The 25,912-nt window shown below is 38.9% G+C and overlaps 1 protein-coding gene across 7 annotated transcripts in view; it reads left to right on the forward strand.

Moving 5' to 3' along the window:
- LOC139176086 (ATP-binding cassette sub-family C member 4-like) overlaps positions 1-25,912 on the forward strand; it is a 374,149-nt gene that overhangs the window by 133,637 nt on the left and 214,600 nt on the right. For 2 of the 7 annotated variants that reach the window (XM_070799887.1, XM_070799886.1), the window contains exons 27-30: positions 2,316-2,405; positions 14,757-14,929; positions 15,372-15,477; positions 25,361-25,495. The exons of 2 other annotated variants lie outside the window; for them this stretch is intronic. In XM_070799887.1, the coding sequence (XP_070655988.1) occupies positions 2,316-2,405; positions 14,757-14,929; positions 15,372-15,477; positions 25,361-25,495 (504 nt within the window). Of the gene's footprint in view, positions 1-2,315; positions 2,406-14,756; positions 14,930-15,371; positions 15,478-25,360; positions 25,496-25,912 lie in introns of those variants that run through there. 3 more of the 7 variants (XM_070799888.1, XR_011569624.1, XR_011569623.1) reach the window with 3 other exon arrangements.

A 25,912-nucleotide genomic window follows, 5' to 3' on the forward strand; every position in this document is an offset into this window, starting at 1 on the left:
GGCTATGTCACTTGTGTAAAACTCATGGAGACAGCTGAAGGATGAGAAATCACCTGCATGTGGGAATCTTAAGGTTGATAATTACAAAGAGTAACAAGTTTTTATAAAAATCTGAAGTAGAATTATGGTTATTCCCCTGAAAAGGAACATGTTTATTTCAAGCTCCAGGTTCTCTTTTATACTTTGACAAAAGCATTAGGTCAGATATTTGACATTTTCAGTTCCCCCTCACCCAGATTAATTGTCTCATTTTTGCCCTTCAAACAGAGTTCCTACCTCAGTGATTCTCTCAGAATCGTGTTTACTTGTGATTACATTGTAACTCATGCTTATGTCTGGGCTGCATACCACATTCCTCAGTTTATTTCTTATCTTTCTAAATCCTGCTTGCCCCTAATTTCCTAAACTCACTATCTCCTAAAAAGGCTTCTAGCTATTAATTCTAAAATTCCTAATCCCTACAAGCTATAGTAAAATATGCTAACACTACAACATTCCTTAAACTTTTAGCTTCTAACTATTCTTAATTATTCCTAAACCCTAAACTCAGCAAACTTCCTTTGCCATAAACATTTCCCTCACAAACAGGTCTCAGATAATAATCCTTCCCATGGCCTCAAGCTGCGGCCTACATGCTCATCCTGGAATGCTCTTTGTAAAGATCCATGAACAAATGTCAGTGGTTAACTTTATGGATTATTCTCTGGGCACAACTGCAGAAGGCTTTGTGCCTTCTCATGCTCCTCTCAAGAACAATAACCACCTTAACCTTCTTTGCAGCCAGTTCAACTGAAGAAAGGAAAAAATAAGTCAGAATCACAGGACCTAACTCCTTCATCCCAGGACCGTGCCTGCAGTATGAGGAGAGGGGGTTGGGGCCATGCCTCCATTTTGTTAGCAATGCCTAATGTGGCTCCCGACAAGTACTCATTCTGAAACATTGTATTGATTTTCAGTGCTTTGGAAGCATATTGGCCACTTAATCAACTTTGTGCAATTAAATCTCCCTTTATAATGTCTTTTTAATTGTGGATTTTGCTCAGGAGTATGTCTTTTTTTTGGTGGCACACCCTGAGTTTTCTGTATTCATTTCTCTCTCACTAGACTTAAAACTGAGACCATACTGAAGGAAGGATTGGAAGGCTTCCTGAGTATCATTCTTCCTCATGATTAGGGAAAAGAAATGTCTGTCTTCTTCATCTTTCCTTTCAGGTTTTTGTGAAGTGAGGAGGAAAGTCCAGCCCCAATGCCAGCCAGGATTTGAACGTGGGGATTCCAAGCAGTTCTGGGCACTTGTGGAGGAGTCATGTCTCCTCTTGTTCCCACACATGTGCCTCCACTTGTCCTGCCCCCTTCACTGAAAGGAGCCAATTGGGCTCTTCTCTTCTGCCCATATTCTTATGACCTGGCTTACTGAGCCTTCCAGAAGAAAATGTAAATGGCCTAAATTAACTTATGTACAAGATTCTCTCTTGAGGCCAAGAAGAGACATATATTCCCAGATTAATTTACTTGTGGATCCTCCTGAAGCAGAGGAATAGGAAGAACTATTTAAATTAAAGTATCATGACACAGGTCACAGTGGGTTTCAGGTCCTCCTGTCCTTGCAGTTAATAATGAAGTTCTGTGAGGCAGGCCACCCTAACACACATGTGAGAGAACGTGGGGGCCAGCTGATACCAAAATCAGAGGTGATCTCTCCATGGACAGAGGTGCTGCAGACCCCAGGAGCTGACATTCCCCTTGCACATGTGGGGATGTTCATTTCACACATGTGGAGAGATTCCAGATCCTAGAAGACAGTCTGACCAATGGAGAAAATAGCCTAGTTTATTCTTCAGTGCTAATGTGTAAATATTTAATGGTTTGCTTTGAGGCACAAACCTCTACTAATCATGCTGTTGGTATTTCCCAGTCACACCAGGATTGACAGTTAACATCTTGATGTTAAGTTTCTCATGTAATTATTTCCTCAGTTTGTGTGAGTGTTTAAACAGATATTTATTACCAGGGTGGTATTTTTTTTTTTTTAATAAAGTCTTCCTTTGTCTTCAGTTTTTTCCTTAAGATGAAAGAAACTTCTTCAACACTTTCTTCTGTTAATGTTCAGTAGTTCAGAAGATATTTTGTAGCACACTTTGTACAATGGAAAATTATTTTAGAGATACTGTTTTGTAAACATACATTTGCAACTTTATTATTAATAATTAATGAATTTAGATGTTTTTTTGTATTTTAATTTTGACAGTCTGTACACATTAGAATAAAATAAAAAGAGGTTAAGGTAATAACACTCACTGTTTTGGCATATTTAGGAACCTGTTTTATTCACTGGAACAATGAGGGAAAATCTGGATCCCTTTAATGAGCATACGGATAATGAATTGTGGAATGCCTTAGAAGAGGTAATTAACTTGTTAGCATCTGTATATGTGTATTTACATTTAGAGCATTGCATATAATTAAGGGGAGCATGTCAGTTTCACTGACTTCAGTAGTACGAAAACACTGATGACATGGGTATGCTTAAAAATGTGTGTATTGATGATGATGAAAATCAACAATATAATGTGACATGTTTTCATTTTAGCTACTTCCTAGAACCCTGAACAAATAGACACATTATCTTGTGCTTAGCAGAGTACTCAATTAGTTGTTGAAACTGTGGGATCAAATTCTACTAGTGACCTAGTGAATTAATTACTCCATTACACTCCAATATTCATTTTATTCCTCTGGTCTTAGGAAACATCTCCTAAGTGGAGACAATAGTATTTTTTCCTTATTAACTAAAAGATATAAACAAGATCATACTAATAAAATGTAGAAGTTTCATAGGAAAGTGTTTATAAAGGTAAATTATATAGTCAGAATTAATGATGATTATTTGTTGGCAATTATGTCATTTTAACGCTGTAGCATGAATGCAGATAACAGAACCCTGGAACATCTGTTCAGCTTTTATATGGGTAGGTTCATTTCTAGAGAATTTTCTGTTATTTGTGTCATGTTTTCCCTTGCTCCATTTGTTTGAATTTCTTCACCCTTGCATGAAAAGAAAATATGACTATTAAGTTGTTGTCAGTTTGTATTTTAATACAGACTAGTTTGTGATTTTGCACTCCTTTTACAAATCAGTTCTACTGATGGCAGAAACCGTAGACTTCTTTTTTGTAATTTATTTATTTTAACTGGAGGCTAATTACTTTACAATATTGCAGTGGTTTTTCCATACATAGTCTTTTGCTTTTAAAAAGTAAGAATGAGCATTCCTATACATTAACGATGAAAGATCAGAAAGATGAATTAAGAAAAGAATCTCATTTACCGTTGCAACAAAAAGAATAAAATACCTAGGAATAAACCTACCTAAGGAGACAAAAGACCTGTGCTCGTAAAACTACAAGATACTGACAAAAGAAATCAAAGATGACACAAAACAGATGGAGGGATATACCATGTTCTTGGATTGGAAGAAACAATATTGTGAAAATGACTATACACACAAAGAATCTACAGACTCAATACAATCCCTGTCAAACTACCAGTGGCATTTTTCATGGAATTAGAGCCAAAAATTTTACAGTTTTAATGGAAACACAAAAGATCCCAAGTAGCCAAAGCAGTCTTAAGAAATAAAAATGAAGCTGGAGAAATTAGGTTCCCTGACTTCAGAATATATTATTGAGTTGACCAAAACGTTTGTTACATAAGATTTTATGGAAAACTTAAATGAACTTTTTCACTAGTTTAATACAGAGCTAGAGTAATCAAGATGGTATGGCACTGGCACAAAAACAGAAATATAGATCAATGGAACAGGATGGAAAGCTCAGAGATGAACTCACATACCTGTGGTCACCTAAACTATGACAAAGGAAGCAAGAATATACAATGGAGAAAAGGCAGTCTCTTCAGTAAGTGGTGTAGTAAAACTGGACAGCTATGTGTAAAAGAATAAAATTAGAACACTCCCTGATACCATATACAAAACTAAACTCAAAGTAGATTGAAAATCTAAATGGAAGACCAGATACTATAACACTCTTAGAGGACAACATAGGGAAAACACTCTACCTAAATAACTACTAAGTGTTTGATTGATCTTTTCATTTCAGAGAAGTGTGGCATATATATGTTTTAATCTTTGTTGTTGTTGTTACACAAATCTGAGAGATTTATTGTTCATGTTGGTTTGAATTGGTGTATTTGTCATTTAGTGTCACGCTTCCAGGGAAGCTCTGAAATCTATAATATGCAGATGAGCCTTGACTGTAAGCAGGCAGATTTGGAAGTATGACCATTTCTAGCCAGTAATTCTGGTTTCTGAAGGATGTCACCACTGAGTCTTTATACACCCACCCTGCTTTTCAGCAGCATGTGGATTTTGTTTTCTTAAATTGGGTCGATTGCTTCACCTTCTCCTGCCTGAAAAACAGTGCACCTCTGATTTCATTTAAGTTTGTGAGTCTTTTATGCCGGAGTCCAGCTCCAGCAGCCAGGGATTCAACCTGAAGGGGTGAGCGGTGTCAGTGAGAAATGATCCAGCCTCTCAATTTTCTTGGACTGTGTATTTATTTCAAACTTATGATTCTCTTTTATACTTTTACAAAAGCATTAGGTTGGAGATTTGACATTTTATATTTCCCCTCACCCAGATTTGTTATCTCCATAAATCATTGTTGCCCTTCAAACACAGTTCCTGCTTTAGGGATTCTCTCAGAATCAGCTTTACCATCTATTATCTACTTCATCTTATGTGTCCTATAGTTAACTTGTGATTACATTGTAACTCATGCTACATTCCTCAGTTTATTTCTTATCTTTCTAAATCCTGTTTGCCCCTAACATCCTGAGCTCACTATCTCTTAAAAAGACTTCTATTAGTATCTATAAAATTCCTAACCTCTATAAGCTATAATAAAACATGCTAACATTACAACATTTCTTAAATCTTTAACTTCTAACTATTTTAATTATTCCTAAGACCTAAATTCCGTAAACCCCTTTGCCATAAACATTTTCCTCACAAATAGGCTTCAGATAGCAATCGCTCCCATGGCCTCAAGCTGTGGCCTATGTGCTCATCCTGGAACACTCTTTTGTAAAAGTCTTTGAACAAATGTCAGTGATTAACTTTATGAATTATTCTCTGAAAACAGTTGCAGAAGGCTTTGTGCCTTCTCATGCTCCTCTCAAGAACAATAAGAAGCTTAATGTTCCTTTTCAGTCAACTCAGCCAAGGAGAGGAAAAAAACAAGTCAGAATCACAAGGCCTAACTCCTTCATCCCGGGTCCGTGTCTGCAGGACAAGGAGAGGGGGTTGGGGCCATGCCTCCATTTTGTTAGTAATGCCTAACATGGCTAACGACACTTTTGCAGTAAAATTCTACAAGAGAAGAGGTGTGTAGAGCATTTAACCATTAAAAGCAAAGAACGCTAGGATGATCCATTATTCTTGAATTCATAGGACAAATTTAATGGTGAAATTGGGACACATCTTAAAAAAGAAAAAAACAGGAAGTACTGGTAAATTATTTTTCTATTTGTTTCCCAGATTGAGACCTTTTTTCACAGATTCACAGGTAGCATTACTCTAGAATTTTAGAACACATTGTTCCATGGACAGAGAGGCAATCTAAATTATAAAAATTCTAAAGTAGTAGATAATGCTAAGATCTACTTCTATTTAAACTACATTTGGAATTTTCTATAAAAGAAAGAAATGTGAGTTTATTTCACGAAGTGAAGTGTGTGATTTCCATGTATTGCTTCTGGAATTAACCCTGTTAATTTTGGTGATATCACTTAAAGAAATCATCCCATTATTATGCTTCTCTAGGAATTGATTCCTTATGACTATTTTAAAAGAAAACTTACCAAATCATTCATTGAAAAACATAGAAATGTGATAAAGAAATCATTCCTCGAGGATCTGGATAAAGGGGTGATTTATCACTCTAAGTTATTGTTGTGCAGTTGCTAAGTCACCTCTGACTCTTTGTGACCCCATGGATTACAGCACACCAGGCTTCCATGTCCCTCACAATCTCCTGGAGTTTGCCCAAGTTCGTGTCCACTGAGTCGATGATGCCATCCAGGCATCTGATCGTCTGATTCCTCTTCTCCTTTTGCCTTCAATGTTTCCCAGCATCAGAGTCTTTTCCAAAGAGTCAACTGTTTGCATCAGGTGGCCAAAATATTGGAATTTGAGCATCAGCCTTTCCAGAGAATATTCAGGGTTGATTTCCTTTAAGACTGACTAGTTTGATCTCCTTGTTTTCCAAGGGACTCTGAATAGTGTTCTCCAGGCCCAGTTCAAAAGCATCGATTCTTCAGCTCAGTTCAGTTCAGTCGTTCAGTCGTGTCTGACTCCTTGCAACCCCATGAATTGCAGCATGGAATTGCAGACGCCAGGCCTTCCTGTCCATCACCAACTCCCGGAGTTCACCCAAATTCATGTCCATAGAGTCAGTGATGCCGTCCAGGCATCACATCCTCTGTCGTCCCCTCCTCCTCCTGCCCCCAATCCCTCCCAGGATCAGAGTCTTTTCCAATGAGTCTGTTCGCATGAGGTAGCCAAAGTACTGGAATTTCAGCTTTAGCATCAATCCTTCCAAAGAAAACCCAGGACTGATATTCTTTGGAATGGACTGGTTGGATCTCCTTGCAGTCCAAGGGACTCTCAAAAGTCTCCAACACCACAGTTCCAACACATCAATTCTTCAGTGTTCAGCTTTCTTCACAGTCCAACTCTCACATCAATACATGACCACTGGAAAAACCATAGCCTTGACTAGAAGAACTTTTGTTAGAAAAGTAATGTCTCTGTTTTTGAATATGCTATCTAGGTTGGTCATAACTTTCCTTCCAAGGAGTAAGCGTCTTTTAATTTCATGGCTGCAGTCACCATCTGCAGTGATTTTGGAGCCCAAAAAAATAAAGTCTGACACTGTATCCACTATTTACCCATCTATTTCCCACGAAGTGATGGCACCAGATGCCATGATCTTTGTTTTCTGAATGTTGAGCTTTAAGCCCACTTTTCCACTCTCCTCTTTCACCTTCATCAAGAGGCTTTTTAGTTCTTCTTCACTTTCTGCCATAAGGGTGGTGTCATCTGCATATCTGAGGTTATTGATATTTCTCACAGCAATCTTGATTCCAGCTTGTGTTTCTTCCAGTCCAGCATTTCTCATGATGTACTCTGCATATAAGTTAATTAAACAGCCTGACAATGTACATTCTTGATGTACTCCTTTCCCTATAGGGAATCAGTCTGTTGTTCCATGTCCAGTTCTAACTGTTGCTTCCTGACCTGCATATAGGTTTCTCAAGAGGCAGGTCAGGTGGTCTGGTATTCCTATCTCTTTCAGAATTGTCCACAGTTTATTATTGTGATCCACACAGTCAAAGGCTTTGGCATAGTCAATAAACAGAAATAGATGTTTTTCTGGAACTCTCTTGCTTTTTCCATGATCCAGCAGATGTTCAGAATTTGGTCTCTGGTTCCTCTGCCTTTTCTAAAACCAGCTTGAACATCAGGAAGTTTGCAGTTCATGTACTGCTAAAGTCTGGCTTGGAGACTTTTGAGCATTACTTTACTAGCATGTGAGATGAGTGCAATTGTGTGGCAGTTTGAGCATTCTTTGGCATTGCCTTTCTTTGGGATTAGAGTGAAAACTGATCTTTTCCAGTCTTGTGGCCACTGCTGAGTTTTCCAAATTTGCTGGCATATTGAATGCAGCACTTTCACAGTATCATCTTTCAGGATTTGAAATAGTGCAACTGGAATTCCATCACCTCCACTAGCTTTGTTCATAGTGATGCTTTCTAAGACCCACTTGACTTCACATTCCAGGATGTCTGGCTCTAGGTGAGTGATCACACCATCATGATTATATGGGTCATAAAGATCTTATATGTTCAGTCCTTCTATGTATTTTTGCCACCTCTTCTTAATATCTGCTGCTTCTGTAGGTCCATACCATTTCTGTCCTTTATCAAGCCCATCTTTGCATGAAATGTTCCCTTGGTATCTCTAATTTTCTTGACGAGATCTCTGGTCTTTCCCATTCTGTTGTTTTCCTCTATTTCTTTGCATTGATCGCTGAGGAAGGCTTTCTTATCTCTCCTTGCTATTCTTTGAAACTCTGCATTCAGATGCATATATCTTTCCTTTTACCCTTTGTTTTTCACTTCTCTTCTTTTCACAGCTATTTGTAAGGCCTCCCCATACAGCCATTTTGCTTTTTTGCATTTCTTTTCCATGGGGATGGTCTTGATCCCTGTCTCTTGTACAATGTCACGAACCTCCGTCCATACTTCATCAGGCACTCTATCAGATCTAGTCCCTTAAATCTATTTCTCACTTCTACTGTATACTCATAAGGAATTTGATTTAGTTCATACTTGAAAGGTCTAGTGACTTTCCCTACTTTCTTCAATTTAATTCTGAATTTGCCATTAAGGAGTGCCTGATCTGAGCCACAGTCAGCTCCTGAACTTATTTTTTTTCTGACTGTATAGAGCTTCTCCCTCTTTGACTGCAAAGAATATAATCAATCTGATTTCAGTGTTGACCATCTGGTGATATCCATGTATAGAGTCTTCTCTTGTGTTGTTGGAAGAGGGTGTTTGCTATGACCAGTGTTTTCTCTTGGCAAAACTCTATTAGTCTTTGACCTGCTTCATTCTGTATTCCAAGGCCAAATTTGCCTGTTACCTCATGTGTTTCTTGACTTCCTACTTTTGCATTCCAGTCCCCTATAATGAAAAGGACATCTTTTTGGGGTGCTAGTTCTAAAAGGTCTTGTAGGTCTTCATAGAACCATTTAACTTCAGCTTCTTCAGCATTACTGGTTGGGGCATAGACTTGGATTACTGTGATATTGAATGGTTTGCCTTGGAAATGAACAGAGATCATTCTGTCATTTTTGAGATTGCATCCAATTACTATAGATTGCACCCAAGGACTATACAGTCCATGAAATTCTCCAGGCCTGAATACTGGAGTGGGTAGCCATCCCATTCTCCAGGGGATTTCCCCAACCCAGAGATGGAACAGTCCATAATCTAATCGATTCTTCAGTGCTCTGTTATTGTCCAGCTCTCACATCTGTACATGACTATTGGAAAAACCATAGGTTTGATTATACGGACCTTTGTCAGCAAAGTGATATCTTTGCTTTTTAACACACTGTCTAGTTTTGTCATAGCTTTCCTGCCAAGAAGAATTCACCTTCTAATCTCAAGGCTACAGTTACCATCTGCACTGAATTTAGAGTCCAAGAAAAGGAAATCTGTCACTGCTTCTATCTTTTCCCCTTCTATTTGCCAGGAAATGATGGGACTGAATGCCATGATCTTAATTTTATTAATGTTGAGTTTTAAGCCAACTTTTTCACTCTCCTTCTTCACCCTCATCAAGAGGTATCACTAAATCAATGAAGTCAGTTTTTAAGTGAACCAAAAATTAACTTGTGTATGATGCCTAACTGGATATGTGAACCCAAACTCACAGAGTTAACCTGAGAATGAGTAGGAGAGAACCACTATGTTTTCCTCTTTATAAACTTCAATTAAAAGGAAAATACGCCTTAAAAATTTTTTAAGGTCCTGTAGTTCTCTTTCCTCCTTCTTCCTTAGCAGAGATGGACATTCAGAAGGAAGACAGTCCTATGGATGCTGCCTGTTTCATTTTGTTTATTTTTCTAAATATGCTGAAAGTACATTTTTCATGTACTGAAAACTTGCCAACTTACTGTAAACTGATAAAAGTTCATCAGAAATTAGTGCTATTGGGGTGCTAAAAAGCAAAGGCAGCTCTAAAAATATAACATGAGTAGTACCTGAAGATGAAGCACTTTATCACCCAGAGGTTAAAACGTCATAGTAGATAAAACTCTGGGAATGAATCATTGATGTGTTGCTTCTGTTAAAAAGCAAAAACAAAACACTTTAGATACTGGGATTTGGATTTAAGGGCAGAGTATGGGGGCTTCCCCAGTTTCTCAGTGATAAAGAGTCTGCCTGTAATGGGGGAGAAGTGGGATTGATCCCTGAGTTGGGAGAATTACCTAGAAGAAGAAATGGTAACCTGCTCCAATATTATTGCCTGGGAAATCCCATGGACAGAGGAACCTGGTGGGCTACAGTCCATAAGTTTCACAACTTAGCAACTAAACAATAACAAAAATGTCCTGTCAAAACTAGGAAGAAATTGTGTGGTTAAATGTCTGACATTGATAGTGTCTCTGTTAGGACACAAGTGTGTCACATCACACAGGAAACCGAGATACAGAAATCTGGGCATCAGCAGCCGATGCATCAGGAACCATGTGATTCAGTCTTTGCGGTGGCAACAGGTCACATGTCCATTTCCCCAGGCCTTGTGTTAGATGAAATTCCTTTACTGCTGGCCCTGCTCTAGCAAAAGCTCTTCCCCATCTGTTGATTGCATTTCAGTGTCTCCTTCTGGCCCACACCAGATTTTCTCTTTGAAAAGTAATAAAGTTCCACAAAATTTGGAAAGCACCTGACATCTGTGTTCACCTCATGTGAGGGGCGTCAGCACCTACTACACAGAGTGCACATAGCGATGATGGAGACAGGGTGCCTTATGAGTCCAGTTTATTATTTTTCAGTTTTGCTATACTCTATTATTTTCCCAAGTTCAAAAAAAATCTGAAGTATTCTATACAGAGATGTATGGTTTGTATAATTATTATTTGTTCTGTTTTCCTTAAATTATAACTTTTTCAGTGCTTTCCTTTGTTTAAAGTGTGATATGATATCTTGGAGTCAGTTAATTGTTATAAGAATATATCCTTTTTACAATTACACTTACTAAGGAAACAGTGTTAGAATACTGGAGTGGATTGCGATTTCCTTAGCCAGGGGATCTCACCCAGGATTGAACCCAAGTCTCCTGTTTGGCAGGTGGATTCTTTACCACTGAGCCACCAGGGAAGCCCACCTTCATCCAGCCAACAAATATCTAAGAGCTTGTTTGGCAGTGCTGCAGATTCTGAGCCTGTCACAATCATCAAGAGATAAAATGTCTGTCCTTCTGGAGCTGAAATTCTCCTGGAGAAGTTGAAAATCAAGCCAAACATATGTAACAAAATGTACATATGTAACAAAATCTCAGTGCTGATACATGCAAAGGAGAAAAGTGAAGCAGAACTTGAGGAGGGGTGAGCTGATAGCATTATTAATAATGGGCAATATCTATTGATCTGTTACAAATTCTACGTGCACTGACATATTTAATATTCTTAATGATCTTAAGAGGTACACACCTTTATAATTATGATATTATATTCTTACTTAGAGTTTAGGAAGATAAGATAGAGTAGGTTCAGGAACTTGCCCAGTTGGCACAGCCAGGCAAGACTTATGCCCAGGCTGCCTGGCTTCAAGTCTCCAATTTACTTTTGTTTGGCTGAAAAAAAAAAAATAGTCAACAAAAGTCTAAAATGCGGTACTTTGGTGTAATCTCAAAAATGACAGAATGATCTCAGTTCATTTCCAAGGGAAACCATTCAGTATCACAGTAATCCAAGTCTATGCCTCAACCACTAATGCTAAAAAAGCAGAAGTTGAACAGTTCAATGAAGAGCTAGAAGACTTACTAGAACTAAAACCAAAAAGATGTCTTCTTAATCATAGGGAACTGAAATGTGAAAGTAGGAAGTCAAGAGATACCTGGAGTAACAGGCAAGTTTGGCCTTGTAGTACAAAATGAAGCAGGACAAAAGCTAACAGAGTTTTGTCAAGAGAACGTTCTGGTCATAGCAAATACCCTCTTCCAACAACACAAGAGACAACTCTACACGTGGACATCACCAGATGGTCAATACTGAAATCAGATTGATTATATTCATTGCAGCCAAAGACAGAAAAGCTCTATACAGTCAGCAAAAACAAGATGGCAGCTGACTATGGCTCAGATCATGAACTCCTTGTTACAAAACTCAGGCATAAATTGAAGAAAGTAGGGGAAACCACAAGGCAATTCCGACATGACCTAAAACAAATCCCTTACAAATTATACAGTGGAAGTGACAAGTAGATTCAAGGGATTAGTTCTGAAGTGCCTGAAGATCTATGGACAGAGGTTTGAAACACTCTACAGGAGGTGGTGAACAAAACCATCCCCAAGAAAAAGAAATGCAACAAGGCAAAATGGTTGTCTGAGAAGGCCTTACAAATAGCTGAGAAAAGAAGAGAAGCTAAAGGCAAAGGAGAAAAGGAAAGATATACCCATCTCAATACTGAGTTCCAAAGAATAGCACAGAGAGATAAGACAGCCTTTCTAAGTAATCAATGCAAAGAAATAGAGGAAAACAATAGAAAAGGAAAGACCAGAGATCCCTTCAATAAAATTAGCAATACCAAGAGAACATTTCCTGCAAGGATGGGCACAAAAAAGGACAGAAACAGTATGGACCTACCAGAAGCAGAAGAGATTAAGAAGTGGTGGCAAGAATACAGGGAAGAACTATTTTTAAAAAAGGTCTTAATGACCCAAATAGCTACAATGATGTGATCACTCACTTAAAGACAGACATCCTGGAACACAAAGTCAAGTGGGCTTTAGAAAGCATCATAATGAAGAAAGCTAGTGGTGACAGAATTCTAGCTGATCTATTTCAAATCCTAAAAGATGATGCCATGAAAGTGTTGCACTCAATATGCCAGCAAATTTGGAAGACTCAGCAGTGTCCACAGGACTGGGAAAAAGTCAGTCTTCATTTCCATCCTAAAGAAGGGCAGTACTAAAGAATGTTTAAATTACCACACAATTGCACTCATTTCACATGCTAGCAAAGCAATACTCAAAATCCTTCACGCTAGGCTTCAATAGTACATGAAGCAAGAACTTCCAAATGTACAAACTGTATTTAGAAAAGCCAGAGGAACCAGAGATCAAATTGCCAACATCCATTGTGTCATCAAAAAAGCAACAGAATACCATAAAAAAAAAAAATCTACTTCATTGACTACACTAAAGCCTTTCACTGTGTGGATCACAACAAATTGTGGAAAATTCTTTAAGAGATAGGAATACCAGACCACCTTACCTGCATCCTGTGAAACCTATATGCTGGCCAATATGCAACAGTTAGAACCGGACATGGAACAGCTGTTCCAAAGCAACAATTTGGACTGGTTCCAAATTGGGAAAGGAGTACGTCAAGGCTATATGTTGTCACCTTGCTTATTTGACTTATATGCAGAGTACATCATGCAAAATGCCGGGCTGGATGAAGCACAAGCTGGCATCAAGATTTCTGGGAGAAATATCAATAACCTCAGATATGCATCTGATACCACTCTAATCATAGAAAGTGAAGAGGACTACAGAGCCTCTTGATAAAAGTGAAAGAAGAGTGTGAAAAACCTGGCTTAAAACTCAACATTCAAGAAACTAAGATCATTCTATCCTGTCTCATCACTACATTGCAGTACATGGGGAAACAGTGGAAACAATGACAGACTTTATTTCCAAAACCACTGCAGATGGTGACTGCAGCCATGAAATTAAAAGATGCTTGCTCCTGGGAAGAGGAGTTGCAAGAAACCTAGACAGAATATTAAAAAGCAGAGACATCACTTTACCAACAAAGTCCATGTAGTCAAACCTATGGTTTTCCCAGTAGTCATGTACCAATGTGAGGGTTGGACCATAAAGAAGGCTGAGTATTGAAGAACTGATGCTTTTGAACTGTGGTTCTGGATAAAATTGTTGAGAGTCCCTTGGACAGCAAGGAGATGAAACCAGTCAATCCTAAAGGAAATCAACCCTGAATTTTCCTTGGATGGACTGATGATGAAGCTGAAGCTCCAATACTTTGGCCACCTGATGTGAAGAGCCAACTCACTGAAAAAGACCCTGATGCTGGGAAAGATGGAAGGCAGGTGGATAAGGGTACAAAAGAAGACAAGATGGGTGGATGGCATCACCAACTTAATGGACCTGAGTTTGAGCAAACTCCAAGCAATAGTGAAGGACTGGGAACACTGGTGTGCTGCTGTCCATGGGGTTGCAAAGTGTTGGGCATGACTCAGTGACTGGACGACAATAACCTGTATCCATATGCTTTGGGAAATAAGATGTTGTGTTTTATTTTTCATGTGTTTTCATTCACTACAATGCATTTATGACACTGAAGAAAATGCACTTGATTGGTCCACTATTTATAGGATTAAACTTGGGAAAGAACCATCATCAGAATGGGTTCCAGGATTACTCATGTATAAGGGGCAGTTTGTCATTGCTTGAACTTGCATATATTAAACTTTAGAAAATAATAAAGGGCCAATAAGCTTATATCTTCAGAGAACCAGTTTTTCTGTAAAATTTTTGAAGGTTTTTCTTTAGTATACCAACTCCTATGCAAAATGTACATTGGGAAACTTGACTCAACCATAAAGATCCTTTTAACTTTTCTGTTTAAGTCACATTGGGAGAAATAGCTTCACTTTTTGTGAGACTTCCATAACTAACCCCTAGGTGAGGTTTCTGGTGGATGTCCTGTGATGGGAATGGGGGACACTGAGATCTTTCTGTCCTGAGTTGACTCCACCATCTTCTCAGTGAACATTCACTGGAAGGAGCTCTCCCCATCACCTGGCTGTACATGTAAGATATATAAGAAGTCCTGAGGATGTCAAAGTTAATGTCTAAGAGGCTTGTCTACTTCAGGAACAGTTTGCTTAGAAAAATGTCATTCTTTCTGTATCCATAGGTACAACTTAAAGAATCCATCAAAGGTCTTCCTGCTAAAATGAATACCGAATTAGCAGAATCTGGGTTGAACTTGAGTGTTGGTCAGAAACAACTGGTGTGCCTTGCCAGGGCTCTTCTCAGGAAGAATCAGATATTGATTGTTGACAAAGCCACATCAAACGTGGATCCAAGGTATGGAGCTGAGCCCCAGGAAATCTTGAACTGACTTGTAAATGTGGTAAATGGAAAACATTTAGTGAATCTTCGAAATGTTTCTAAGTGCTCTTTTGGCCTCATGGATATCTGTTGATAATATTAATTCCAGAAAACAAAGGAAAAAACCAAGACATGTTATATGGTGTTAATGTTGTTTTGAGGCACAATAAGAGAGCTGAATTCCTAAATCCAGCTCCTGATAGTTTCAAGCAATTTTGAGGGAAGGCTAATTTTCCATCATTTTATAAAAAATATTAAATTTCTAAGTAGACTTTTTATACTTAGTTTTTTAGGAACAAGACTATATGTTAAAGTATTGATTTTTAAAAACATTGTAAAAATATTATAGAATATTTTTTTAAGTCTTAAGTCTGCTTTTCCTGTCTTTACTGAACTAAATCAACTTCTTTGTTTCTAGAACTGATGAGTTCATACAAAAAAGAATTTGTGAGAGATTTGCCCAGTGCACTGTGCTGACCATTGCACACAGGTTGAGCACTGTTATTGACTGTGAACGGATAATGGTAAGACCCTCTCCATTTTAGCTGTTTCCATTTATGTTCAATTTTCAATATATCCTTCCATGTAAAATTTGATAGGAACGTCCATTAATTTTTCTCTTAGTTTTTTCTCTCATTCCTGAAAATTACTCAAGTACTTAATTATACTTTTAGAATGCACTATTAAATAATATATCCAATGATCTTATATTTTCATATTAAAAGTTTATTTGAATTGTCATTTTTTTATGATCACCAACCATTAAAATATTTCAAACCTAAGTTATAGCTCCATATTTTAGTGGGGCAGAACACCATCATTTTCACTGTATCATAGAAATTTCAGCATTTTTGGATTCTCTTATCAAAAAATTTGGCTCTAATTTAGACTGCCAGGAGGTTGATGGCTAAAGTTGTAGAATTTCTCAGGAGTCCATGAGAAGAAAAAGCCTAGTGAGAAAAACAGTACTTTAACTGAAAGGATTTCATATAAGAAATGTATTACATATGGATTAGAGTGCTAGAAAAATGAAACACGGGGGTAATGATCTTAGAAAGCAGCTACCATATCCTCGGACAGATCTCCAGACCTGAGAATTCAAAAGAGAGGCCCTAAAAAATTGATGCTCAGACCTCCAAGGAGAGGTCACTGCCCGGTTGCTGGTCATATTTGTGAGGGGGCAGGATGGGGCTGGTTCTCCAGGTGCTAATAGCTGGGAGCTGGAGTCAGGTCCCAGTGCTGAGGTGATGCTAGTAGCAGAATCAGGTAGCACATTAGCTGTTTCCACCTTCAGTCTTCTTCTAGGGCCCCCTACTGGCAAGACCTAACAAAGGCCACCTGGCAAAAGAGTCTGAACTCTTGCAGTGACTTGCAGAGACCCAGCTTCTGCATCACAGATGAGAGTTTGGAAAGAAAGGCAAATCAGGGATGAGAGACTAACTAAACAACCAGCAAGTCTCTTACACAATATCTCTGTTCTGCACACATGGCAAGTTCCAGGCTTTGGTCTCTGGTTATCTGTCTAGTATATTCCTTCCAGGTTTGGTTGGCTCTTTCTTCCTTAGTAATTTAATATTTCCTTCCTTAGCTTTATTTCCTTCCTCTAACTATTCCTTTTCTCTCTCTTTTTCATTTTATCTCTTTCCTTGTCCTTTCCCTCTGTTGTTTTCTCAGTTTCAATAAATGTTAGGATGTGGCTTTATAAAACAAGAAAAGCATTCCTCAAAGGAAAAACTTTGGCAGCAAATAATCTCAGGGAATGCAAGATACTTTAAGGTATTTTGATGGTTCATACAAAACAAGTAATAATCACTAATGAGTGGTCAGTAATACCCACAGTTCCTTATATCTAAGGATATTAGTACCATCTCTTTGACTTCTTGGGCAGCTTCTGGAATATCACCTCCTATCCTACTTCACATGCATTGCCAGATGGGATCATCAGTGGGACACTGAGAAGATACCAGGCTGTCAGCATTGAGGCAGTACCTGTAGCCTCACACCCCAAGCTGGATGTGCTCAGGAGTGAGCTCTGGGGAGGCAGACGAAAGGAGTGAGACATCCTGTCATCTAGGCTCCAAGCAGTGTGTCTGGTCACGTGGACTAGATATCACAGTAGGAAGCAGGCTCTACCTGCAGACTTTCATGAAAGGTGGGATGACATTCAAGATTGCCCAACAGTGACTCTTAATTTCTAGAAATGTTTTGTGTCAGTCCTTCATTTTGTGTTCTTGAATGCTAATTGGAAAAGTAACCTTTTATTTCTAGTTTTTACCTGTCACTTTGTTGTTCTTACCTCTCAACATTGTATTTCAAAGACTGTCCCCCAAAGCACCATTTTTCCATAATAAATAAATGATGCTGTGAAATGTACCTGTTTCAAGCCCTTTGTCAGGGTTTAGACATAGCAGCAGAAAGATGGCTTGATCTCCAGCTCAGTTAAGGGTCTGTTCAATTAAATTCTTTGTTCCTAAATGTACCCTAAAGATTTATTTTTGGTTTTTTAGTATTATAGTATTAACGACATTCATGGTAACAGATTCTTTTTATTATCTAATTCTTAGAAATACTGTCACCTTGGAATGTGTGGCTGGTTAGGGAAACTGAAGAAGCACAGAAATGGAGGACATGCTCCTGATCAGTCCTAAACTGTTATCACTCAGCACCTGATCTGCAGATGTGAACATCTATATCCTCTGAACCAGTCAGCTTTGTTGCTATTATCAAAATATGCTCATTTTTTTAACACTTTACTTATCGGTTTGTTGTTCAGTCATTCAGTTCTGTCTGACTCTTTGTGACCCCATGGACTGCAGCATGCCAGGCTTCCCTTTCCTTCACTATCTCCCAGAGCTTACACAAACCCATGTCCATTGAGTTGGTGATGCCATCCAACCATCTCATCCTCTGTCATCCCCTTCTACTCCTGCCCTCAATTTTTCCCATCATCAGGTTCTTTTCCAGTGAGTTGGCTCTTCACATCAGGTGGCCAAAGTATTGGGGCTTCAGCTTCACCATCAGTCCTTCCAGTGAATATACAGGGTTGATTTCCTTTGGGATTGACTGTTTGATCTCCTTGCTGTCCAGGGAACTCTCAAGAGTCTTCTCCAGCACCACAGTTCAAAAGCATCAATTCGTTGGCTGTCACTCAGCCTTCTTTATGGTCCAAATCTCACATCTATACATGACTTCTGGAAAAATCATAGCTTTGACTATATGGGCCTTTGTCAGCAAAGCAGTGTCTCTCCTTTTTAATACATTCTCTAGGTTTGTCATAACTTTTTTTCCAAGGAATAAGCATCTTGGAATATCTTATCAATATCTCCTGGTAAATTTCTATAATCTCAATTTCTTCTCTCTTGGTCAATGTCTGTGAACAAATCTTTAAAGGACTTTTATGAAGCAATGTACAGCCAGTCCCTCCCCAACTTTCTAGTTTTGTCTCACTCTCTTATCCCTCCTTCCTTTACAGCTAAAACCACACTGATGGTCTTTCAGTTCTCCAAATTCAATGTTCACTCTCTTACAATGTGCTCTCTGTAGACTGTTGGGTTAGTCTAAGGTGCTTGCAGTGGAAATGGTGAGATGGTGGGACCTGGGGTAGATAAGGAAGTGGAGCCAAGTGGACTGTGTGATGGATTGAACATGGGATCTGAGGGCAGAGAGAGAAGTTGATGCTGGTTTCTGGGTGCAGAGACTGAGCATCTGGGTGAATGGGGAAGATGGAGGGAGAAGGGAAAGGCAAGGGTTCTGTGTGGAGTCTGTCATCATTGTGATGAATGACCTTGTTTCCAGAAAGGATCTTACCCTTCACTGTGGAGCTGCTCTTCCCACTCCTGTGTTGGGAGACCTTCAGTTTAAGCTTCCTTGGTTGAGATCATCAGTAGTGTCACAAGGAGGTCCCACCAGGAGATGTAAGCTTGGACCTGTGTTTACTTCTCATTCTGAGCTAGTTTTTGTTGCTGACTCCTCTTGTAGGAATAACAAGATTAGACCTCAGGGCACCAAGAGACAGGCATCCCTCAGCTTCAGGGTTGGGGATTGTCCTCTGTGCTCCATTCACCCCAGGTGTAAAGCTTATATGTTATTCTAGAGCTTCTAATTATCAATTGGCTTTCAGTGCAGCAAAAATATCACAAATAATGTTTTTTCTCAAACCTTCAATTTTTGAGGCAATCTTATTTTTATTGCTTGCTTTAGAACTGTAGACATACCTTGTTTTATTGTGCTTCCCAGATACTGCGTTTTTTTACAACCTGAGAGCTTGTCATAAACCTGCATCGAACATGTCTATAGGCACCATTTTTCCATCAGCATCTGCTTATTCCATGTCTCTATCACCTTTTGGTAATTCTCACAATATGTCAGACATTTTCACTATCAGTGCAGTTGCTTTGATGAACTGTAACATCAATGATCTTTGCTATTACTACTATGACTTACTGAAGTCTCTGATGATGGTTAATATTTTTTAGCAATGCCTTATTTTTAAGTTAAAGTCTGTACATTTATTTTTTTTTCAGACATAATGCTATTGCACACATGCTTGGGTATAGTATAGTGTAAACATAACTTCTATATGCCCTGGAAAACCAGAAAATTCATGTGACTAACTTTACTGTAATATTCAGTATATTCTGTTGTTCTGAAACTGAACCCACAATAGCTCTGAGGGATGCTTGTACCAGTTACTTTCTGGAAAGCAAGTGATTGTTCTGAAAGCTTTAAGGGCATAAAGACAAGTCAATCTGCTGCAAAGCCTGATGTTTCACAGGGCGGGCTGCCAGCCTGGGGGAGGGGCTGGGCAAGTGGCAGATGCTGACGAAGGAAGGGCATAACCAACAGTGCTGTCACCATAAAGTCCTGTCACTGCAAGTGTTAAGGTGTAATAATTACATATTGTTGCACTGATGAATATTTTGGCACAAACATAGATGTATATTTTCTTTTATTCTGTTTTTTAAAATGAAGAGCCTAATTCATAAAAATATATATATTTGTTACAAAAGAGCAATAAATGTGCAAGGTAGAAATAGGAAAAATTTTTTAAATCTTTTAAAGAGAAGATTACAAAATACCCACCACCAGAATGTAACAGTTGTATAGTGCTGTAATAATATTGGGATAAAATTAGAACTATTAATAGTGTAATGCTGCTGCTGCTGCTAAGTTGCTTCAGTTGTGTCCGACTCTGTGCGACCCCAGAGATGGTAGCCCACCAGGCTCCTCTGTCCCTGGGATTCTCCAGGCAAAAACACTGAAGTGGGCTGCCATATCCTTCTCCAGTGCATGAAAGTGAAAAGTGAAAGTGAAGTCTCTCAGTTGTGTCCGACTCCTAGCGACCCCATGGACTGTAGCCTACCAGGCTCCTCTGTCCATGGGATTTTCCAGGCAAGAGTACTGGAGTGGGGTGCCATTGCCCAAAGTCTTATGCAAAACAGAGTGTCTCATCAGCAGAATTTTTATAGCAACAATATATTATTAAAATCCCCCATGTCATTAATTTTCTATAGCACAATTTTAATAGCTGCCTAAAATTTCATCTTAGAGATCGAGTATAGTTAATCTGAAACTTTGACATAATATGGGCTTGTCTAGTGGCTCAGACTATTATGAATCTGCCTGCAATGCAGGAGACCCAGGTTTGACCCCTGAATCAGGAAGATCCCCTACAGAAGGGAAGGGCTACTCATTCCAGTATTCTTGACTGGAGAATTCCATGGACAGAGGAACCTAGCAGGCTACAGTCCATGGGGTTGCAAAGAGTTGGACATGACTGAGCAACTAACACTTCACTTTAGAGATTATATATTTTTCAAATTGTCACTTTCATTCAAAACTCTTGAAATAATTAGATGGATATGGTTTTGCTTAGCGTAAGTAACCAAGAGAAAAGGCTTTTGGGGAAACAACTGTGACCCAATTAATACCATTTTGTATGTGCTGGCTCTCTGATGGGTCTTCCCTGGTGGTTCAGATGGTAAAGCTCTCCGAAGGGATTTACCCAGTTTTGGTTCGATAAACCAAGCCATTAATGTTTCAGAGTTTTATTTTACAAAGAAATTCTTCTAAAGTATCTTGAAGATGTCATAACAGCATCTAAGTTATGATTAAGCATAAAAGTCATAACAGCAACTAAGTTAAACTTCCTCATTTGCTCCAAACCAGTGGAGCAAGACAGACAAATTAGAAATCCTTTTTCTCCTAAGACTCACTACTGTCTCTACATTAGAGGGTTCTTCCTACAGATTTTAGGATTAGCTGGGTGCTTGTGACCTGCTTTCTCTGCAGCCAATAGCACAGCTGTTGCCTCTAATTCCTGCACACTGCAGTTTTCATATCACCTGAATTCTCCCTAGAACCATGAACAAAGAAGCATGTGACAATCTGCACTTGCATTAACAGTATTGTCTGTGGTCAACATTTTCACTGTCTGCAGTTAGAAAGTTCTTTGGAAATGAATGATGAAAAAACAAAACCAGGGACAGGAAACGCAGATTCCACCTCTTTTGTTTATAGTCAGTCTTTTGATTTTGTTTTTTGTTTCTTCCTCAACACAAACCTCTTCTCAGTAGAATTTTCCCCAGGGAAATCAAAACCAGAAACTGTTGTAACATCCCCACCTGGAAAGCACAAAACAGCTCATGTCTAACTAGAGTTTTACTTAAATTCTGTTTTTCACCTTCATGGAACATTTCTTTCAGAAGCCTACATGGCTGCAATTAGAATATTTCAGAAGAGAAAACTCCTTCAAAAACTCCAAAAGATTTCACTCAAGTTTTCAAAGGAAAATAACTAATATGGAGGTAGAAAGCACAGTTGGGAAGAAGAGATACTTTAAGAGGGCAGTGCTTATGAGCAAAGGCAGCAGATTTGGGAAAGTGACTGTGGAGGCAACTGTAACCCAGTCCTCATCACCCCCCTGGTGAGAGACTAATTTATTATTTGAAGATCTAAGAAAGGATTTTGAGTTAATACTTGCCATGTTGCCCCGTCACTTAGAAAATCATGGGCACCTATGTTCATTGGACCCAGTATGCAAGTTTGGACAGCTGTCCCTGTGTCATCGCCTGGCGACCAGAAACAGAGATATGACACAGACCTTCCTTTTGCAACTCTACTTGTCAATAAGTGGGGATCTATCTCTATTGTTGTCATAATTTCTTATCAGGCTTTAACTCCATCCTCTCCTGCCCTCCACCTCTCAGTGCACTCGCCCACATCTCCTTGCATTCCTCCTTTTCACTGATGGCATCTTGCCAATGAAATGGATCGAGTTATTTTGCAGTGGGTCCATTTAATTTTTATGTCTAGACAGCTACCAAGAATATATACACATAAACAGGTTTGATAAACATGTCTTATTGGGCTTATGTAACTCATTTGTCCAATGTAATGTTTTTTTACATAACCGACTAGAGCTTGATAAGTAATTCAAGGTTGGGGTTCCTGGAGAGATCCTGGGGTTCTGGGATTATTATCACACCAATTTGAATGTGTGATTTAGTTTATAGTTTAACTTGTGTTACAGCAAGGGTGGGGACATAGTGGGAAATTATGCAATGTTATTCTTATAAGGGATGTTAAAAACCTAAAACTATACCTATTTTTCTGTACACAAAGAGAATTTAGATTTGCTTTATGTTTATTTATTCTGAAATATCTAGAGTCTTTGATCAAGCCAGTAAATGTAAAGGCTAACTTGGTAAAATTCTGTTTCTGGCCATTTTTCAGTCTATGTCCCATCTTAGCTCTTGTAGCCCCTAATGTGAGTCTTGCCTTTTAAGTTTAATTAGATCCAGTTTATTTTTGCTTCTATTTCTTTGCTTTGGGAGACTGATCTAAGAAAATATTGCTGTATTTTATGTCAAAGAGTTTTCTGCCTGTGTTTTCCTTTCTGTTTATAATACCCAGTCTTATCTTAGGTCTTTCAACTATTTTGAGTTTATTTTTATGTGTGGTATGAGGGAGTTTTCTAATTTCATTCATTTCCAGGTATGCAGCTTTCCCAGTACTACCTAGCAAAGAGACTGTCTTTTCTTCAATATATATTCTTACCTAATCTTTCATAGATTAATTGAACATAGATATTTTGAGACCTGTGTTTTAAAACTGCAGTTTTTCTTCTTCAACTTCAGGAGGAGCAGTTATGTTCTATTATGCTATACTTAAGTAAAATTGCACATTCAGGGCATCTAAACTGGCATGCTCAATAGGCATATAGAAAATTAATTATGTAGATGAGACATTAAATTATTCTTGGACTCTTTTGAGAAAGCTGCTCTTAACAATGATTCACAGTATAAACAAAAGATTAATAGAAATATGCCCTTTATGAGACTTAAAAAATGTTTCCAATTAAATAAACAGGATGAAGTTAACTGCAATACCTATGTGTAGAAAAAATAACTTGTGTCTTGTTTAGAGTTCCAGCATATTCTTTTCTTTTTTAAAAAAAAATAATTTTATTAATTTATTTTTGGCTGTGCTGGGTCTTTGTTGCTGTGTGGGCTTTTCTCTAGTTGTGGCAAATGTGCAGACTTCTCCTTGCAGAGGCTTCTGTTGTTGTGGAGCACAGGCTGTAGGCGCTCAGGCTTCAGTAGTTATGACATATGGGATCAGTAGTTGTGGTGCATGAACTTATTTGCTCCACAGTATGTGGGGTCTTCCTGGACTAGGGATCAAACCTGGGACTCCTGCATTGGCAGGCAGATTCTTTTACCACTGAGCCACCAGGTAAGCCCATACCGCATATTCTCTTTAGATACATTTACTCTAAATATGACCTAAATGAATAATTAAATTCCACTTAACATCAGAACTGGAGAAGGCAATGGCACCCCACTTCAGTACTCTTGCCTGGAAAATCCCATGGATGGAGGAGCCTGGTAGGCTGCAGTCCATGGGGTCACGAAGAGTTGGACAGGACTGAGTGACTTCACTTTCACTTTTCACTTTCATGCATCGGAGAAGGAAATGGTAACCCACTCCAATGTTCTTGTCTGGAGAATCCCAGAGATGGCAAAGCCTGGTGGACTGCGGTCTATGGGGTCGCACAGAGTCAGACATGACTGAAGTGACTTAGCAGCAGCAGCAGTAACATCAGAACTGTTTTTGTAGTTCTATTATTTGGGTCAATTATTTCAGGTACTTTTTCCTCCTCCATAACCATTAACCAAGGTCACTCATAAGTAGAGAGGCAAAGTTAAGAGCCCCTTCCTCTCCCTTTCAATTTCCAATTAGGTTTATTAATGAGCAATAAAAGGGGTGAAAGGCAGGTAGCCTAAGAAATAAAGAGAAAGAAGCAAATAAAAGTAATTTGTGAAAACAGATTCAGATCCTAGGCAGTTCAGGTTGGGCTACCCCATGTGCTGTGCAGGCAGTGATCACTTCAATTTGGAGCTCAATTTCTTATTTGCTTTTATAGTCTTATCCAAAAAGAAAACTGTATTTCTAGAAATGCCTTCTGTGCAGAGCACTTCCGCAAAAGCTGCTTATATAGCAGCTCTTTTTGCCAGCCTTCCACTCTCATAATAATAAACTACAGCTACAGCCAATGTCAAGAAGCATCTTAACCTCTTGGACAAGGGATTCTGCCCCTCTTATTCAGTCACTTAGTCTCTCAGTTTCAGACTCTTTGCAACCCTATGGACTGCAGCACTCCAGACTTCCCTGTCCTTCACTACTTACTGGAATTTGCTCAAACTCATGTCCATTAAATTGGTGATGCCATCCAACAATCTCATCTGTGGTCGTCCCTTTCTCCTCCTGCCTTCAATCTTTCCCAGCATCAGGGTTTTTTGCAGTGAGTCAGCTCTTCCCATTAGGTGGCCAAAGTAATGGAGTTTCAGCTTCAGCATTAGTTCTTCCAGTAGGGGCTGACATAATCCCAGACCCTAAAGAAATTCCGGAAGCATTTACTTTTTTCCCCAAAAATATTGCTCAGATTGTCAAATCAACTGGACAAATAATTTGTTGTCAGGAAACTGTCATGTGGTTTGTATGTCAACCTACTTTTTAGATAAAAGCAGTCTGATTTTCTTGAATCAAGATATTTCCCAACTTTGTGTATCTGTATAAATAGCCCTCAAAGGCCAGAGTCTGAGAGCTAAAAGCACTAACTAATGATAACAACCCCAAATGCCCTGGGCAGTATATAAAATGCTACAGACTGTTCAGTTCCAGTAATCATATTTTAAACTTTTTATTTTCTTCCTTTCCTATAACCATATAATGATGAAAGGTCGGGCTGGGCCTTTGTCTCCCTAGTAAAACATAGTAATCAAACCATTTAAATATCAGTCCTACCACCCAAATTCTCCGTGACCTGCCCCTTTTTGAAATATTGTCTGAGTTATGTTACTGGGGGATATTGTGTGCTAATGGGTTTCTTTCTTCTGTTAACAGGTTTTGGATTCAGGGACTCGGAAAGAAAGTAATCGGCCATATAATTTGCTGCAAAATAGAAACAGCCTATTTTACAAGATGGTTCAACAACTGGGCGAGGAGGAGGCTGCTGTCCTCACCAAAAGGGCAAAATAGGTGAGCCTGCTGCGGGAAGCTGTAATTAAAATTTGCCTCCAGGGTTCACTCTTCACAGGATCTCCACCAAGGGTCTGGGAGCAAGCACTCTGTGCTGTTTTCAGTTAGAAGCCTCCAGAGAGGAAGCTTCATGACTGGGTCTTAACAACATGTGGCAGGTAGAAGGCTGACGGTCTGCTGAGAATCTGCAGCAGTGCTGGGAGTGGGGTCGGGATGTGTGAACCCTTCTGTATGCACACACCTGTGCCTGAGACAGATTTTGGATTCGACTTTCCATGTGTTCAGACTCTGAGTTGAGATTCTCATGGAGCACTGAACAGTCTCATTTTTCATACCCTTTACATTCATTCTGATTGGTGCTCAGCACATTTGTGAATAGGTTCTGTCAAGGAATATCCAGGAAATTTGAGAGTTTAA

The sequence above is a fragment of the Bos indicus genome, chromosome 12, assembly GCF_029378745.1.
Source record: "Bos indicus isolate NIAB-ARS_2022 breed Sahiwal x Tharparkar chromosome 12, NIAB-ARS_B.indTharparkar_mat_pri_1.0, whole genome shotgun sequence".
Lineage (NCBI taxonomy): Eukaryota > Metazoa > Chordata > Mammalia > Artiodactyla > Bovidae > Bos > Bos indicus.